At 39.1% G+C, this 16,152-nt stretch overlaps 1 protein-coding gene across 2 annotated transcripts in view; it reads right to left on the reverse strand.

Annotated features, from left to right (window-relative positions):
- CTR9 (CTR9 homolog, Paf1/RNA polymerase II complex component) overlaps positions 1 to 13,281 on the reverse strand; it is a 28,591-nt gene extending 15,310 nt beyond the window's left edge. For both annotated transcript variants that reach the window (XM_055282421.2, XM_055282420.2), the window contains exons 1-11: positions 12,995 to 13,281; positions 11,684 to 11,782; positions 9,260 to 9,499; positions 8,660 to 8,777; positions 7,615 to 7,704; positions 4,120 to 4,268; positions 2,393 to 2,500; positions 917 to 1,024; positions 576 to 812; positions 254 to 343; positions 18 to 146 (exon numbers count right to left, since the gene is read on the reverse strand). In XM_055282421.2, coding sequence (XP_055138396.1) covers positions 18 to 146; positions 254 to 343; positions 576 to 812; positions 917 to 1,024; positions 2,393 to 2,500; positions 4,120 to 4,268; positions 7,615 to 7,704; positions 8,660 to 8,777; positions 9,260 to 9,499; positions 11,684 to 11,782; positions 12,995 to 13,039 — 1,413 coding nt within the window. In that variant the 5' untranslated portion in view covers positions 13,040 to 13,281. The remainder of the gene's footprint in view (positions 1 to 17; positions 147 to 253; positions 344 to 575; positions 813 to 916; positions 1,025 to 2,392; positions 2,501 to 4,119; positions 4,269 to 7,614; positions 7,705 to 8,659; positions 8,778 to 9,259; positions 9,500 to 11,683; positions 11,783 to 12,994) is intronic.
- Positions 13,282 to 16,152: the final 2,871 nt, after the last annotated feature.

Below are 16,152 nucleotides of genomic sequence, written 5' to 3' on the forward strand. Positions count from 1 at the left end.
TATTTCTATTTTCCTACCTTAGCCTCCCCTAGGTTTCCAAGTCTAAAATGGAGGGCACCCACATTATTGAGAATCTCTGGAGGGACATCGGCCTGCACTTTCTCCTGAAGGATTCGTGTTGCTGTTCCATAGGCTGAAAGGGCACCCTGTATTTTCATGATTGACAGAAAAAGGTGTTAAGTGGAAGAGAGACACTACACCAGGCTTACAAAAAACCTATCATATGAGAAATTAAAAAACATTACTAAAATACCTGTATATCAGTCTGTTCTAAGATTTGTGCCAATTCAATCCAAGCTTCAACATCATCGGGATACTGTTCTGTGACCTTCTTCAAATGGCCCTGGGATAAAAGAGATTGTTAAGCTGAAGTATTCCATCTATAGGTTGTCAAAATAAAAAGTGGGGGCTATTTAAGTCTGTTTAATAAATCCATTGTTTGTTATCTAAACTGGAACAAGCTCAGCTAACAAAACTGTTTCTATCATATTTCTACTAGCAATAACAGGAAATGAGAAATGGGAGTTTTGGGATAGCTAACAGAAAACAGCTAAGACTTTAAAAAAAAGATGTACCTTGGCAATATCTCGTTTTTCTTGATCTTCTGAGGCAGCATAGAGAGAGCCGAGAATTTTCATAGTTTCATAATTATTAGGATAAGCTTTCAAAACCTTCTCAAAGCACTGAGATGCATTTTCTTTGTCACCTCGATAAATATACATTTGTCCCAAACCAAAAAATGGGAGCACAAAAGAGGATGAGGCAAACTGTGTGGCTTGATAATAGTACTGAAAAGCTTGGTCATAATCTTCCTAAAGAATGAAAATAAAACAAGACCAATATGTACAAAAGTATTGGAAAGACTTAAAACACTATAAGTAAAAAAATTAGACATTTAGAGAAGTTATAAAATTACCTGAACATGGAATGATCTAGCTAGCTGATAGCAGCTCTCTGCTTGCATAGCTTCCACTTCTGTATTATGGAATGCATGGAGGGCCAGATGCTGGACTTTACTATAATCCTGAACAAAGATCAGAAAGTCAACTGAGTGAATTCATAAGACTAGCTTGCATAGCTGTTTTATCTTAGACTAACACTTCGTTTACCTGTAAGATACATTTCCATCTTCTTCATAAATAGTTGCCTTTCAGTGCTGTAACAGTTATAACCTAATCAATAATTCACTATGAAAGGGGAGTATGTTTCTACAGCCAGAGAGAGTAAAGCACTGTGGTTAGTCTAAGGTCACATAGCTATTAACCACAGTGCTTTACTCTCTCTGGCTGTAGAAACATACTCCCCTTTCATAGTGAATTACTGACTTTAGACTATTAACTCTTCCTCAACTTATCCACCCACAAAATGGGAATAAGATTACCTACATCATAGAATTACTATGAAGATTACATAAGTAAATACATAAAGTGCACTTTTTTTTTTTTTGAGACAGGGTCTCACTCTGTTGCATGGGCTGGAGTGCAGTGGCACCATCATGGCTCACTGCAGCCTCGACCTCCCAGGCTCAAGTGATCCTCCCACCTCAGCCTTCTGAGTAACTGAGACTACAGGTATGTGCCACCATGTCCAGCTAATTTTTAAAAATGTTTGTAGAGATGAGGTCTCACTATGTTGCCAGTGCTGGTCTTGAACTCCTGGGCTCAAGCAATCCTCCCACCTCGGCCTCTCAAAATGCTGGGATTACAGGTGTGAGCCACTACTCCCAGTAGATTTAGTATTTTAAGAAACCTAAAATACCACTGCTTGGAATTAGTGGCAACTTAAAAAATACAACATGATCAACATGCAAAATAAAAATGTCAGTGACTCCTTGTTCCCTACATAGTATGCCCAAATTCTGATATTACACAAATGCTCCACTATCTGAATCCAAAGCATTGCTTGCCATAAGTATATTATATACTATTTCATAGATTTGTGTGTCTTTCCCTTTTCAACTCTCTAGTGACCTCTTCCTAAAAACCTAGTTCAAAAGCTCTGTAGCCTTGGTGAAAATTCACCTAAGCCACCTGACCACTTCCTCATTTCTCTACCATAAATGAGTAGATACCTTTATTTTTACACTTACATTTGTTTACATGGCTGCTTTTTCTATGAAACTGAACTCCTTGAGTACAGAAACCATGTTTTACTAATCTTCACATCACTACCACAGTGTTGGTTACAGTATATAGGGGTCAATAAATATTAAGCAAATAAATGAATAAACAAATGTAGGTACCACCCAGGTAACTAATACAACAAACTCTATAATTTGGAGGGGTGGAAAAATCTGATATTTTCAAATTTCTTTCCAAGTTTAAAAAAGAAATAAAATATCAGTTGCAGTACAGAAAAACAAAAATCAGAATTTAAAAATAAATACTTCTACCTTTTTGAAGAAAAAGTGATTTGCCAAGTGGTTCAATACCATAGGGTTACTAGGATCAATAGTATAGGCTCTGGAAAGAAGCTGGACGCCATTTTTAATGGAATCAGCCTAAAAGAAAACATCGCAACAAGGTGGAGTGAAAACAATACTAAATTAGCACTTTTTAAGAAGTTTTCTTTAGTCATAAGAAATAAGTTATAAACCCTAACATCAGACACTAAAACGGATTAGAAGCTTCTTATGATTTTAAATATCTGTATTGCATTTGTAATTAAATCTCCCTTTTAATCCTTAATTTTTTTGTGTGTCACTTTTTTCCTTTTTATTTTATTGTTCAGTTCTTGCTTGAGACTTATCTCATCTACTTTATTAGTCCCTGCCCCTACTTCTCCCACAAAGAGCCACCTTTGTTTTTATTTCTTTATATTCATTTTTATTTTTTTTCAGACAGGATCTCACTGTGTTGCCCAGGATGGAGTGCACTGGCACGAACACAGCTCACTGCAGCCTTGACCTCCTGGGCTCAAACAATCCTCCCACTTTGATCTCCCAAAGTGTTGGGATTATAGGTGAGAGCCACCATGCCTGGCCTCTACCACCTTTGGTTTTATTGATCCGAGCTGTTTTCTTCGTGTGACTGATACTGGTGGATTACCCAACAGCCATTTTACCACTTATCCTGCTAACAGAATCCAGATTTTGTAGCCTGTGAAAATCTTTTGAGTTTAGGAAGGAAAGCTCCCTTCCCCTCTTTCCCAGGCCCGGGGGATGAATCATGATTGATCTACACCAGTCCAGATAATCTTTTCCTCTCGCCTAAGGTAGTGGTTCTCAACTGGGGATGAAGTCATGTTTGGTTATCACAATTGGAGGAATGCTACCGGCATTTAGTGGGTAGAGGCCAGGGATGCTGTTAAAATAAACATTCTATAATGGAAGGGACAGTTCCCCCACAACAAAGAATTATCCAGCCCAAAACGTCAATAGTACTGAGGCTGAGAAACCCAGGTATCCCTGTTTTGGACAATTATACATAAGGGGAAGCATGATGGAGAGCTTCCTTCTCAATATAAGACAGGGCTTCTCTAAGAGAAAGCCTTTTTATCCTTTCCCTTTCCTCCCTCTTTATGAGACCGATGTAATAATGAGAAGCTGGAGATGTTGCAGCCATCTTGTGACTATGAGGTGACAGACATGATGAAGAAACGTTGCACCTTAAGGAAGGGAGGACAGAATTATATAAAATCATAGGTTTGACGACAAGGATCTATCAAATTTGAGACCTTTGACAATTGGTTTAGTAAACACTAAAAGCCCTTATGTTTAAGGCACTGGGATGTGTTTTTTGTTACTTGCAATGAAAGCATTCTAAACTGATATACAAGTCTACGACCCCTTATCTGAGATTCTGAAATCTAAATGCCTTAAAAAACAAGTTTGTTTTTTTTTTTTTTTTTTTTTTTTTTTTGGTAATCTTGGAGCAAACTCATTTGGTGGCAATACTACCTGAATTGTAACCCTATCCTACTAGTGTGATACCACAGAAATATAAGTTTGCTTTTGGGGTAGTGCCCCAATAACTGGGTGTTGTACATTACAAAGTACAGGTACCTTTCTGTAATCTGTAATCTTAATTTCTAAGACACATCTGGCTCCAAGAGTTTTAGATAAGAGGCTGTGGGCCTGACAAAGCAGTTAGGAGCTAGATACTTTTTTCACTTACATACCTCTTTATTGTTGAGTTCTAGAACAGCCAGTCCAACTAATGCTCCCACGCATTTGGAATTGAGTTCCAGGGCTCTGCTGAATGCCAGACGAGCTTTTTCCAGTTTGTTAAGTTTCACAAAGCAATGGCCCATTCCTAAACGAACTTCCGCTATAAAATGAAGTCATTCAATCTGTCAAACTAGGGCATTTTTTAGAGTTCAGTTACAAAAATGCTTAAACATTCTCTATTTATGAGTTGCAAAATCCCCAAAATTAACCTCAGTATAACTACACTACAAAATCTTTTGACCTATCACAACTTCGTCTCCTTGGAGGCTACATCATACCACATTCCAACCCTCTCCCCTATCACCGACACATTTCTCACTATAGAACAGAACACCTATAATACTGGTATTTTTCTTGTCTTCTAACATCACTGCTAACCATACCTTCAATTTCTCATTACTGAAGAACAATTTTTAAACAGAGAACAAAAGTTCCACTAAGACCTTAAATAATGTGACTGATTATGGGCACATACCATTGTTCCCTTCAGAGCTATGCTCACATGTGCTACCTCATTTAAGGCCATGCCAAAACACAAACAAGTTCCCATCTAAAGCCAATCGCCATACTGGTCACTAGATGCCCTCTTATCTATTTAAGGATACTGCTCCAGCAACCCTGCCCTATTTTTTCTCTCTACTGGATCATTCATTCTCATCTACACATAAACATTCTGCCATCTTATACAAATCCTCTCTTGATTCTATATCCCTTTCCAGTTGTCGATCATGTCTGTTCTTCCTTTGATAGCAAAACTCCCAGAATGATCTAGCTACGCTTGCTATGTCTAATTCCTTTCCTTCCATTTTCTCTTGAATACACTCCAGTGAAGCTCTCACCCCGCCATTCCAGTAAAACTGCTTTTATCAAGGTCACTATGGATTTGTATGCTGCTAAACCCAATGATCAATTCTCTAACCCTATTTTACTTGACCTAACAACAGAATTTGACACTGTTGGTCATCATCTTCTTCTGGAAACATTTTACATTTGCCTTTAAGGACAATGCACTTACCCTATTTTCCTCCTATACCTCTGGCTGTTATCTTCTCAGTCTCCTTTGCTGATTCTTCCTTATTTCCCTAATCTCTTAATATCAGAGTGCTCTAGGGCTCCACCTCCAGACCTCTTTTCTATTTGCGCTCATTCACAGCTTTATACACTATCTATATGTGGATGACTTCAGCCCAGACCTCTTTCCTGAATTCCTGCCTTTCTGCTGTCTCCACTTTGTCAATTTTAAATAACGGGATTTGGAAAATATGATTAAGTACAGAGTTTATTGGAGCGCAAGGTGTGAGAATGGCCACCAGAAAAGTACTGACTCCAAATGAATGATATCAGGGTTTTCCAAAGTGAAAAAGTTAAGGTTTTAATTATTTGGGGGGAAATAGAGAAGTTCTAGTAGGATTATAACATTCTAAAATATAACACCAGGTGCCTATGTCACAGCAACTTGATTGGTTACAAATTGCTATATTCTAAAAAGATTATTTTATTGCTCCATGTGAGGGGGGTCTTATTTCTGGCACCATTTGATCTTAATTGTTTACAGAAAAAAAAAAGGCAGAAATTGCAACTGCATGCCACGTGACTCAGGTAGTATAGCCACATTCTTCTCAAGGCTCAGGATAAAGCTCTAAAAGCTTTAAGTCTGAACTGCTTAATTTGACAACTTATATGTCTAAAAGGTATTTCAAACTTTTCATGTCTAAAACTAGTTCCACTTAAACTATTTCCCAAATATAGTAAAATATAACTCTACTTTTCCAATTGCTTGTGCAAGGGAGTTATCTTTGATTCTTCCTGTCTTACATATCATATGTACTCCATCAGCTCTCCTTTCAACATACATGTAGAATCTGATCACTTGTACCAACTCCACTATTACCTCCCTAGTGTGAGCCACAATCACCTCTGACCTGCCTGTCTGCAGATGCCTTCTCCCTGCTCTCCCTACTTCTGTCTTTGACCCCCTCCCCTTGAGCCCCACTCTAGTCTCAACCCCAAAACTCGAACGATCCTTTTAAATATAGGTCAGATCATGTCACTCTACTGCCCAAGGCCCTCCAATGGCTTCCCGTCTCTGCCGATGTAAAAACTAAAGTCCTTACCATAATCTGTGATGCCCTATGTGATTAGTCAGTCCCTGGTTACAGCTTTGACCCCATTTCTTACTACTTTCCCCCCCACTCTTTCTCTCTCTATTCCAGATACAATGGCCTCCTTACTCTTCCTTAAACTTACCAGGCACCCTCTTTCCTCTGGACCTTTGTACCTTCTATGCTCTCTCTCTAGGAGTGGTCTTCTCTTATATATCTGCATGGCTGCTAGTTGTTTTTTAGGTCTTCACACAAATGTTCCTATCTCTGATGAGTTTCCTTGGTCATCCTTTCTAAGCAACTCCTGATGCTTCTCATACCCTTTTTCTGCTTTATTCTTCTCCTTGGCTTTTATTGGTAGCTTACACATCATACATATTTTACTATTTATCTTGCCCACTGACTGGACTCCATGAGGGCAGGAACTTTTGTCTCTTTGGTTAATTGCTACATTCTCAGGGTTTAGAACACTGCCTGTCACATAGTTGGTACTCAATAAAAATTTGCTACATGAATGACATTTTGGAAAGAAAAATATTACAGGTCAAAAAGATTATATTATAATCTACTATCCAGACTTTTTTTTTCTTGAGACAGGGTCTTGCTCTGTTGCCCAGGCTGGAGTGCCATGGTATGAACATGGCTCACTGCAGCCTCAAATGCCTAGGCTCAAGCAATCCTCCCGCCTTAGCCTCTTGTGTAGCTGTGACCACAAGCACTACCATGTGCAGCTGATTTTCTGTAGAGATGGGGGTCTCACTTTGTTGCACAGGCTGGTCTCAAATTCCTGGGCTCAAGCAATCCTTCTACCTCAACCTCCCAAAGTGCTGAGATTACAGGTGTGAACCAGTACAGCCAGACCCTATCTATTTTTTTTTTTTTCCCCTTGAGACAAGGTCTTGTTCTGTTGCCCAGGCTGGAATGCAATGGCACAATCATGGCTCACTGCAGCCTCAACCTCCCAGACTCAAGCGATCCTCCAGCCTGAGCCTCCTAAGGAGTTGGGACCACAGGTGTGTGCCACCGTGCTCATGTAACTTTTTTATTTTTTGTAGAGACAGGGTCTCACTACGTTGCCCAGGCTGGTCTCAAACTCCTGGGCTCAAGTGGTCCTCCTGCCTCGGCCTACCAAAGTGCTGGGATTATTGGCATGAGCCATCGCACCTGGCCTTACTATCCAGCTTTTGACTCAAACATAGCACTAAAAAAAAAAAACCTTGATTCTGACATTTCTATAATCCAACAATATCTTTTCATAATTAACTTCATAAGCAACTGACAAATCCTCAATGCTTTAAGCTGGGTCATATACAGTTTAGACATAAAATAAAATTTTTCTCTTACCTGGACATCCTGGGTTAGTACGCAATGCTTTCTTATAGTAAGCAAGAGCTCCTCTGTAATCCTTCTTGTTGAAAGAAATGCAAGCTTTACCTGTAATGATTTTTAAAAATAAACACAGTGTCTGACTAAAGGCTACAAGTCTATTATGTTTTACACTAACTTATCTAAGTTAAATACATCTCTGAGTAAGAAATACTTGAAAACAGTCAACAAAATTTCATATTAAAAATTTGTTTTTCATAAAAGTATACTAATTTATGTCTAAAAATAAAACTTCCTGTTTTTATGTTAAATGTTATAAAGTTAGCAAACTAACACAGGAACAGAAAACTGAATACCGCCTGTTCTCACTTATAAGTGGGAGCTAAATGATGAGAACACATGGACACACAGAGGGGAACAACACATACTGGGGCCTTTTGGAGGGTGGAGGGTGGGAGGAGGAAGAGGATCAGGAAAAATAATTAATAGGTACTAGGCTTAATACCTGAGTGATGAAATAACCTGCACAACACACCCCCATGACACAAGTTTACCTATGTAACAAACCTGCACTTGTACCCTGAACTTCAATAAAAGTTTAGAAAATGTTACAAAGTAATAATTGAAATAGCTTAAAGTTGTCTAAGTAGAGATTGTTTATTGGCTCTTCAGAAGTGTATAACCAATTACTCTTTTTTGAAAAAATTATTTTTTTTAGAAATGGGGTCTTGCTATGTTGCCCCAGCTGGTCTTGAACTCCTGGCCTCAAGTGATCCTCCTGCCTCAGTCTCTCAAAGCGCTGGGATTACAGGTATAACGAGACAGGGTTGCAAAGCGCTGAAATTACACCATGCCTGGCCTAAATAATAAATTATTCTTAACTGGTATATATTTTATTTCTACAATTTCAACAATATTTGTTGTAGGTAATTTCATTTGTAACAACATAAAGCTCTTCTACTTTGCTATCTAGCGGAGTTATTAAGGAGCTATTACCAAGAGACATATTCTAGGTATATGCTGAAAACAATTGTTTCCTAACATGTTGCCAAAGATCACTTACCAAGAAGGGCTGGAATATTATTTGGAGACTGATTGAGTACAAAATGAAACTGTGCATCAGCTTGATCCATTTTGTCACCCTCAAGTAGGCAGAAGCAGGCTCTTCCCAACAAATGGTTCTATAAAGTAATGTATTATCTTAGACTTTACCCCTATATACCATGAACATGTAACACTAAAGTGAAAACCAAATAGGAAGGAGATGGAGCACAATGCAAATTCCCCTATCAAATGTAATGTGCTTAAGCTATTAACAAGCAATTCTTAATTGCAAAATGAGAAATTATCCTGAAATGTAAGTCTTCTGTGCCAGTAACAACAACCAAAAGAAAAATTTAAATTCCTTAAAATATCCTTGAAATTCATCTGGAGATAATAAAATTACTGGAGCAAGTTTTATGTACTAAATTTGCCCATATTACTTAAACAGTACAAAAACCAAAGCATTCCAATTTTAACGAGGAAGCTTTCTTCTTTTTGACTCTATCAACCATGTTATTTGAAGAAAAACTCTTTCAAAAAATCTGCTATCACACACATTTTGCTTTCATGTGCTTTTTTCCCTCTTCATAAATGGAAAGACATTTGACTTTATTTTTACCTGATCATACATAATAATTTTATCGGCCATTGTATACAACAAGGTGGCCTGCGTAATAAGATCCTTTTTATTGTCCTTATTCTTTTCTTTCCGAGCCTGTTGTACATAATACGCTGCCAATGTATCCAAGCAAGTCATCTGGTCTTTTTCATGGTCTCTATAGTCCAAATTGCCATCTATACGTGCTGCTTCCAACAATTTTACAAACTCTTCTGTTTTTCCTTGCTTGTAGTATTCCAGCTATAAGGTAATGAAACAAATTAGAATACTAAAGCATATGTCCATATAAAAAGTTGTACACAAATGTTTATAGCAGCTTTATTTGTAATAACAAAAAACTGGAAACAATCAAAATGTTGATTAACAGGTGAATGGATAAACAAGCTATGGTGTATCCATAAAATGGATACTATCCTACAATGAAAAAGAATGAACTATTGATACATGCTACAACATGGATAAATCTCAAAATAATTATGCTGAATGAAAGAAATCAGACCAAAAAAACAGTACATATTGTGTGATTCCATTTATATAAAACTCTAGAAAATGTAAAACAATCTCCAGTGTCAAAAAGCAGACCAGTGGTTGTCTGGCATGCGGATTAGGGGTGGGGTGGGGGACTTGTGGGGAGTGGTACAGAGGACACTTTTGGAAGGTGATGAATGTATTCATTAATCTTGATTGTGGTGATGATTTCACAGGTATATACAGATGATAAAACTTATCAAATGGTAAATGTCAAATATGTGCAGTTTATTATAAATCCATTAGACTTTAATAAAGCTGTTTAAAAAACTGGAATCATTCAAAATGTTCCCAATCTGCTGCTTATCTAGTTGATTTCTAACTAAAATTTTCAGATAAGTAGAGCCTAACAGAGAAAACAATAGTGAAAGAGATGAAGAATTCTAAATAGAAAACTTGGGTTCTGGTTCTAGATCTACCAAAAATTATCTGTGATTTGGGCCTGTTTAATAACTTCTCTAGGCATCTGTTTGACTTATAAATAATAAAAGAAATATCCACTAGGTGTTGTGGTATGCACCTGTAATCTACTACTTGGGATGCTGCAGTGGCAGGATGGCTTCAGCCCAGGAGTTTGAGTCTAGCCTGGGCAAAATAGAGAGACTCTGTCTCTATGTGGAATATCCACCACTTATTAACCACTGACTATTGGTCACATACCATGAAAGGAATTTCATATTCATATTCTCTAATCTGTACAACCACTCTATGAGGTAGATGCTAACATCTCTATATTTTAAATGAGGACATATGCTCAGAAGTTAGATCATTTGTCTAAGGTCACATAGCTAGTTAGCAGCCATGCCGGGACTTGATCTAACCCCAAAGCCTACATTCTTTTCCCTACAAAAATCTATATCCCACAATATGTCATTAATTTATTCTACTACAGGTGCCATGCTAATCCTCCAATATTCTAATTTTTGTTTAAGTGCTGTTAAGGAGGGCATATGTACTTAAAAAAAATATATATATATATATATATAATATACATCTAAATTACCATCTGGTTTTAAAAAAAAATTGTGTGACAAGGAGGCTTGGTCTCCATGGAATAAGAAAACTTGGCACTTCAAGTCAAGAAGGCACTGCTTGTCACTGAAAATACTTCTCTGTAAATCCACATCCAAAAGGAAGAAACTCTTAGAGCAGTCTTGAGCACTGGATATAAGCCCAATTCCAGACCTATTTCTCTGACTCTTCAAGACAATATTAGGAGCCTCTTCTGTATGTTTGTATGAAAGCAATGTGGCACATCTACTTAGGAATAATGACTGTAACATTTATATTACCTAGTCCTATAAAAAGGAAACATCACTATGCAGCTGATGCTGGCAAATAGAGGATATAGAATTTTAGGCTTTCTGATTGGATTTTCTTGAGAATCTCCAGTAAGATTCACATTGAAGGAGACTAAATAGGACAAAAAACATAAGCCTGAGATAAACTTCACCCAAAAGAACTTTTGTGATTTTGGGTGAAGTGATTTTCCCGGAACCTAATCACTTCCTAGAATATTTTAAGGGAAATGTTTTACTGTTATAGGAAACAATGTTAAGCAGCAATGTTCACATAGAAGCACTTTGCTTCTTTTCAGCTTATCTATAAACCATAAGCCAGCCTTCACTGAACAAGTACTAAATAATAAAATATTCAATATAGAGTACTACTTAAATGAATTTTGCCTTTACCAACATATACTAATTCACCAGTAGAGCAGCATATCATTTAGGAAAATGGCCTTATTGTTCCATAAATTATTAATGCAATTAACTTCCATACACATGGTATAACTAATCTATCATGCAGCCAAGCTGGCTATTACTATATCTGAAAACAGAAACTACATGTTTTCCTAGTCAACAAATAAAAAATATTTGCTACATGAATACTGACCGCCAAAGCAATCCATATGTGCAGTTGTGTGTGTTCCTGTTTCAGAATACTGATAACTTCATCTCCCTCCGGTAACTGATCGAAGTCAAGTTCAATGACCTAAAATACAAAATGTAGGTCTTAACTCTTATTCCACTTAAAAATTCACATTTCATCTTTGCTGCTTTTCGTGAATATAATCAACATGCATATACATAGAGTACGTGTTCACTTTCAATACGGTTGAGCTAATCCATGTTAATGTTTAAGGAGCACATGACAAATAGGTTATACTATAATAAAGTTAAAGCACAGAGAAGCAAACAAACCCTGCTACTTGTCCCCAAATCACTGGAACTATAAAATGCTAGAAATGGTCTGCTTACTCAGAAATAACAAAACAAAATCCTACTTAACATAGAATCCAAGTAAAGTGCAGATTAGCACCCTAGAGACTCTTATGCCATAGGTCTAACTCCTTGAGATGCATGACCCTACAGGCCATGCAAAGTTGAATGCCACTGCACACATTAATCATGGAGGTGGCACCTGCGTGTAACAGACAGTCCTGACTGTAAGCACAAAAATAATAATAGGAAAATGTCCTGGAATTAGAGGTAATGACTACACAACTTTGCGAATACACTAAAAACCACTGAATTTTATACCTCAATATTATATCTCAAACAAAAAAATAAAAATAAAAGATATACAAGAAGACTGAACATCAAAGCTGAGAGCTTTACTCAGACAAGCCACAGGCCACCCATGAATGAGACATAGGTAAGGGAGAGGAGGTTAAATTTTATCAGCACACAGGGGCGGTAAATCTTGGGCTATCTCGCTGAAGGAGAGTTGGTGTAGAGAACACAGTGCACCATGACAGACTCCAGTTTCCAACGGAGAAGAGGCGACCTCCTATATATTCCCAGGGAAAGATCTCGAGTTTGAGCAGCAAACATATAAACCCCGGTAACATTAGCGCCCACCTCTGTAATCTGCGAGGTGTTTTACAGTTTATCGGGTACTCTCACACCTCTGCTCTCGTGTGTTGGTTAGGAAAAGAGTAGCGCACTGTCAAATTCGAACAGGCTGGAGAGGAACTTTCAAGAACTCCTTCTCCGAGTGGCCCTGAGGCTGCAGAGATGCGGTGCCCCCAGCCTGAGAGGGCACAGGGGCTGAAGAAGATGATGATCAGACCTTGGCCAGGTATTTCGATCAAGGCTCTTAGGGAAGGAGGATGCTCTCGCTTCAGAAACGAAGTCGAGCGAAGTCGGTGGGGGCGATCGTACAAGTTCATGGCCCCCACCCGCCTCCATACACGACACTTACCTCGTCAGTGTCCCGGAGGGGAATCTCGATGGAGCCCCGCGACATGATGGGGTCAGAAGGCGACAAGTGTCTCGCCCTGCCGCTCCGCAGCCGGTAGTCTCCGCTTCAGGCCAATCCAGAGGTGAGTGACGGCTCCGGCTCTGGTCTTGACTGCCGCCCCGCGGTGCCGCCGGAGCTCTGGCTTCTCCTTCCCGTCAGCCGCTTAAACAACGAGCAGCGGACGGCGGATGGCCACTTCCGGCGACCCCGCCCCCTGTCCCGGAAGCACTCCCGCGGGAGCGTGCCCTGCGCGAGCTCAGCTTGTGGCTCCGGTGTTTCCGTTTTGGGGTTGGCGGCTCCGAAGCTTTCGTTGGCGTGTCGGCTGTAGGGTGACCCGAGAGCCTGCAGGACCTTCGGAACCATATGGCGTTTGAATCTCCTCAGCGCTGGTGCGGCCCCGAATGAAAGCTTGGAAGGCGTAGCCGCTTGGTCCCGCGGTGGGCGGGGCCCCTGCCTGACGTGGACCTCTTGGGATGGGTCTGGCCCATCCTGTTTTCTTCCCAAGATTGTTGTGGATAATTCAGTCATTCGCTCCGCAACCCAATCATTAGTTCATCTTTTGGCCCCCGTTAGGTGTAAGTCATACCTGTGATACCTTTGTGACTAGTTTAAATTTAAAAATTTACAATTAATTCGGTAATCATTGTGATAATTCATGTCTTATGTTTTTTTAGTTCTTCGAAGTATGTAAGAGGATCTAGTATATTTGTGATTTAAATAAAATTGCAGATGAGGCCGGGCGCGGTGGCTCACGCCTGTAATCCCAGCACTTTGGGAGGCCAAGGCGGGCGGATCATCTGAGGTCAGGAGTTCGAGAGCAGCCTGACCAACATGGTGAAAACCCGTCTCTACTAAAAATACAAAAATCAGCCCGGCGCGGTGGTGGGCGCCTGTAATCCCAGCTACCAGGGAGACTGAAACAGGAGACTCACTTGAACCCGGGAGGCGAAGGTTGCACTGAGCCGAGATCAGCCACTGCACTCCAGACGGGATCGATCGAGACTCCACCTCAAAAAAAAAAAAAAAAAAAGGAAATTAATTTTAGTAATTTATTTAACGTGATATATCCAAAATCTCATTTCAACATGTAATCAATATAAAAATTAAGATAATTTTTACATTTTTTTATACTAAGTCTTGAAAATTCGATACGTATTTCACATGTATACACTTAGTTGCCTGATTTTAACTGGAAATATTGGATCTGTGTTTAGATTTCATAAAGTTTGCAGTTGAAAAAATAGGTTCGCATACTTTAGTTTTTCCAAAATTTAAATTAATTAAAAAATTTTTAATTAAATTCCTTAACTGGATTAGTCGTATTTCAAGTGTTCAGTAGCCACATGTGGTTAGTGAATACTGCATTGGATGGCATCAGACAGTATTTCCCAGAAGTACTGTTTAATACATTTTAAAGTTTATAAAGTAAGCATTAAACAAAAGTACACATAGTGGTGATTGTTATTCTCCATGCCCAAAAGCCTCCCTGATATTAAAAACTCTATTGATAGGTTTGGTTTTTCAGTTATTCACATCCAAAGGCATCATACCTGATAATGCAGAGTGCTATGATTGAATAGTTGGGGCACTCAGTTTAGAGTGAGATTTGGAGGAAGTGACATTTAAGTTGCATCTGGGAAAATGAGTAAGGTTTGGCAGGTAAAGTATGTAGGGGAATGTGTACCAGACAGAGGGGGCAGCATGTTGGGGAAGAGCTTTGAGAACCTGCAAGAAGGTCATGTGACTAGAATGTAGAAAATGAGGGGGAGAGTGGCATGAGTTGAAGTTGATATAAGAAGTACCCAGACATGCTGGGCTTTATGCATATAAAGCAAAACTGACATCTTGTCCTGTTTCCAAAATGAGTGAGTGTACATATTACTTCCCACAGGAAAAACAAAATACTTTGTGTTCTGAAATAAACCGTGAAAGAACAGTATCACACTATCTGTAGTCTCCAAAGTGAACAAAACTTTCAGCATTTCCCATATATTACTGACTCTCTTACAGTTTAATTGCTGACTTTTGTACTGCAACAGTCTGAAGATATGTGGGAGCTTGGGGTCATATGGCAATCATATGAGAAAATTGCTTTCTTCCCACCATGAAGCAACTAACTGTAAATCTTGGTGTGTGTGTATTTGATGTATCAGTCCTTCTAAAGCCTAAATTCACTTGTATACTTTTGCAAGTGTTTGGTTTGGGGTTTTATCTTACATGCAAAGTGATTGAATGGTTTTAAGTGATGTGTATGTGTCAATGAGAGGAAGAAAGAATAAAAGAGAATTGGTTTTGGCCAGGCACGGTGGCTCATGCCTGTAATCCCAGTACTTTGGGAGGCCGAGGTGGCCTATCACATGAGCTTAAGAATTCAAGTCCAGTCTGGGCAATATGGTGAAATTTGTCTCTACTAAAGATACAAAAATTAGCTGGGTGTGGTGGTGCACGCCTGTAATCCTAGCTACTCAGGAGGCTGAGGAACGAGAATCGCTTGAGCCCCGGAGGTGGAGGTGGAGGTTGCAGTGAGCCAAGATCATGCTGCTGCAGTCCAGCCCTGGTGACAGAGTGAGACTGTCTGAAAAAAAAAAAAAAGAAAAAAGAATTGGTTTTAAAAGATTGTTCTGGCTACGTTGTGAAAGATGGATTGGAAAGTGTCTTGAGAGGATGTGGGCAGACCACTTAGGAAACTGCTGTCCAGGTCACAGATGATAAATAGGAATAGGTTTAAGACAGTGGAGGTGGAGAGAAGTGGATGGATTTAAGATTATCATCTATCTATCTGTCTATCAATCATCTGTTGATACCTTAGTCACTAGGACTTGCCAATGTATTGGATATAGGCCGGGGTCACTGAAAAAGTAGTGTTAAGAAGGACGTCCAGTTTCTGGCATGAACAACTGGGTGAATGATGTGTCATTTCCTAAAATAGGAAAGATTAGTGGAGGAACACATTTGGGCAAGGGTAGACCACTAGTTGGATTTCACATGTGTTGTTTGTGCTGTCTCTGCGACAGCCAGATGCAGATTTCAGATAGTCTAAATTACAGATCTGTAATTTAGAAGACAGTTTCTAACCTGGAGAAATAAGGCTGAGAGCCATTGGCGTAAAGATGAATTTT

Source organism: Symphalangus syndactylus, chromosome 6 (genome assembly GCF_028878055.3).
Source record: "Symphalangus syndactylus isolate Jambi chromosome 6, NHGRI_mSymSyn1-v2.1_pri, whole genome shotgun sequence".
Taxonomy (NCBI): Eukaryota; Metazoa; Chordata; class Mammalia; order Primates; family Hylobatidae; genus Symphalangus; species Symphalangus syndactylus.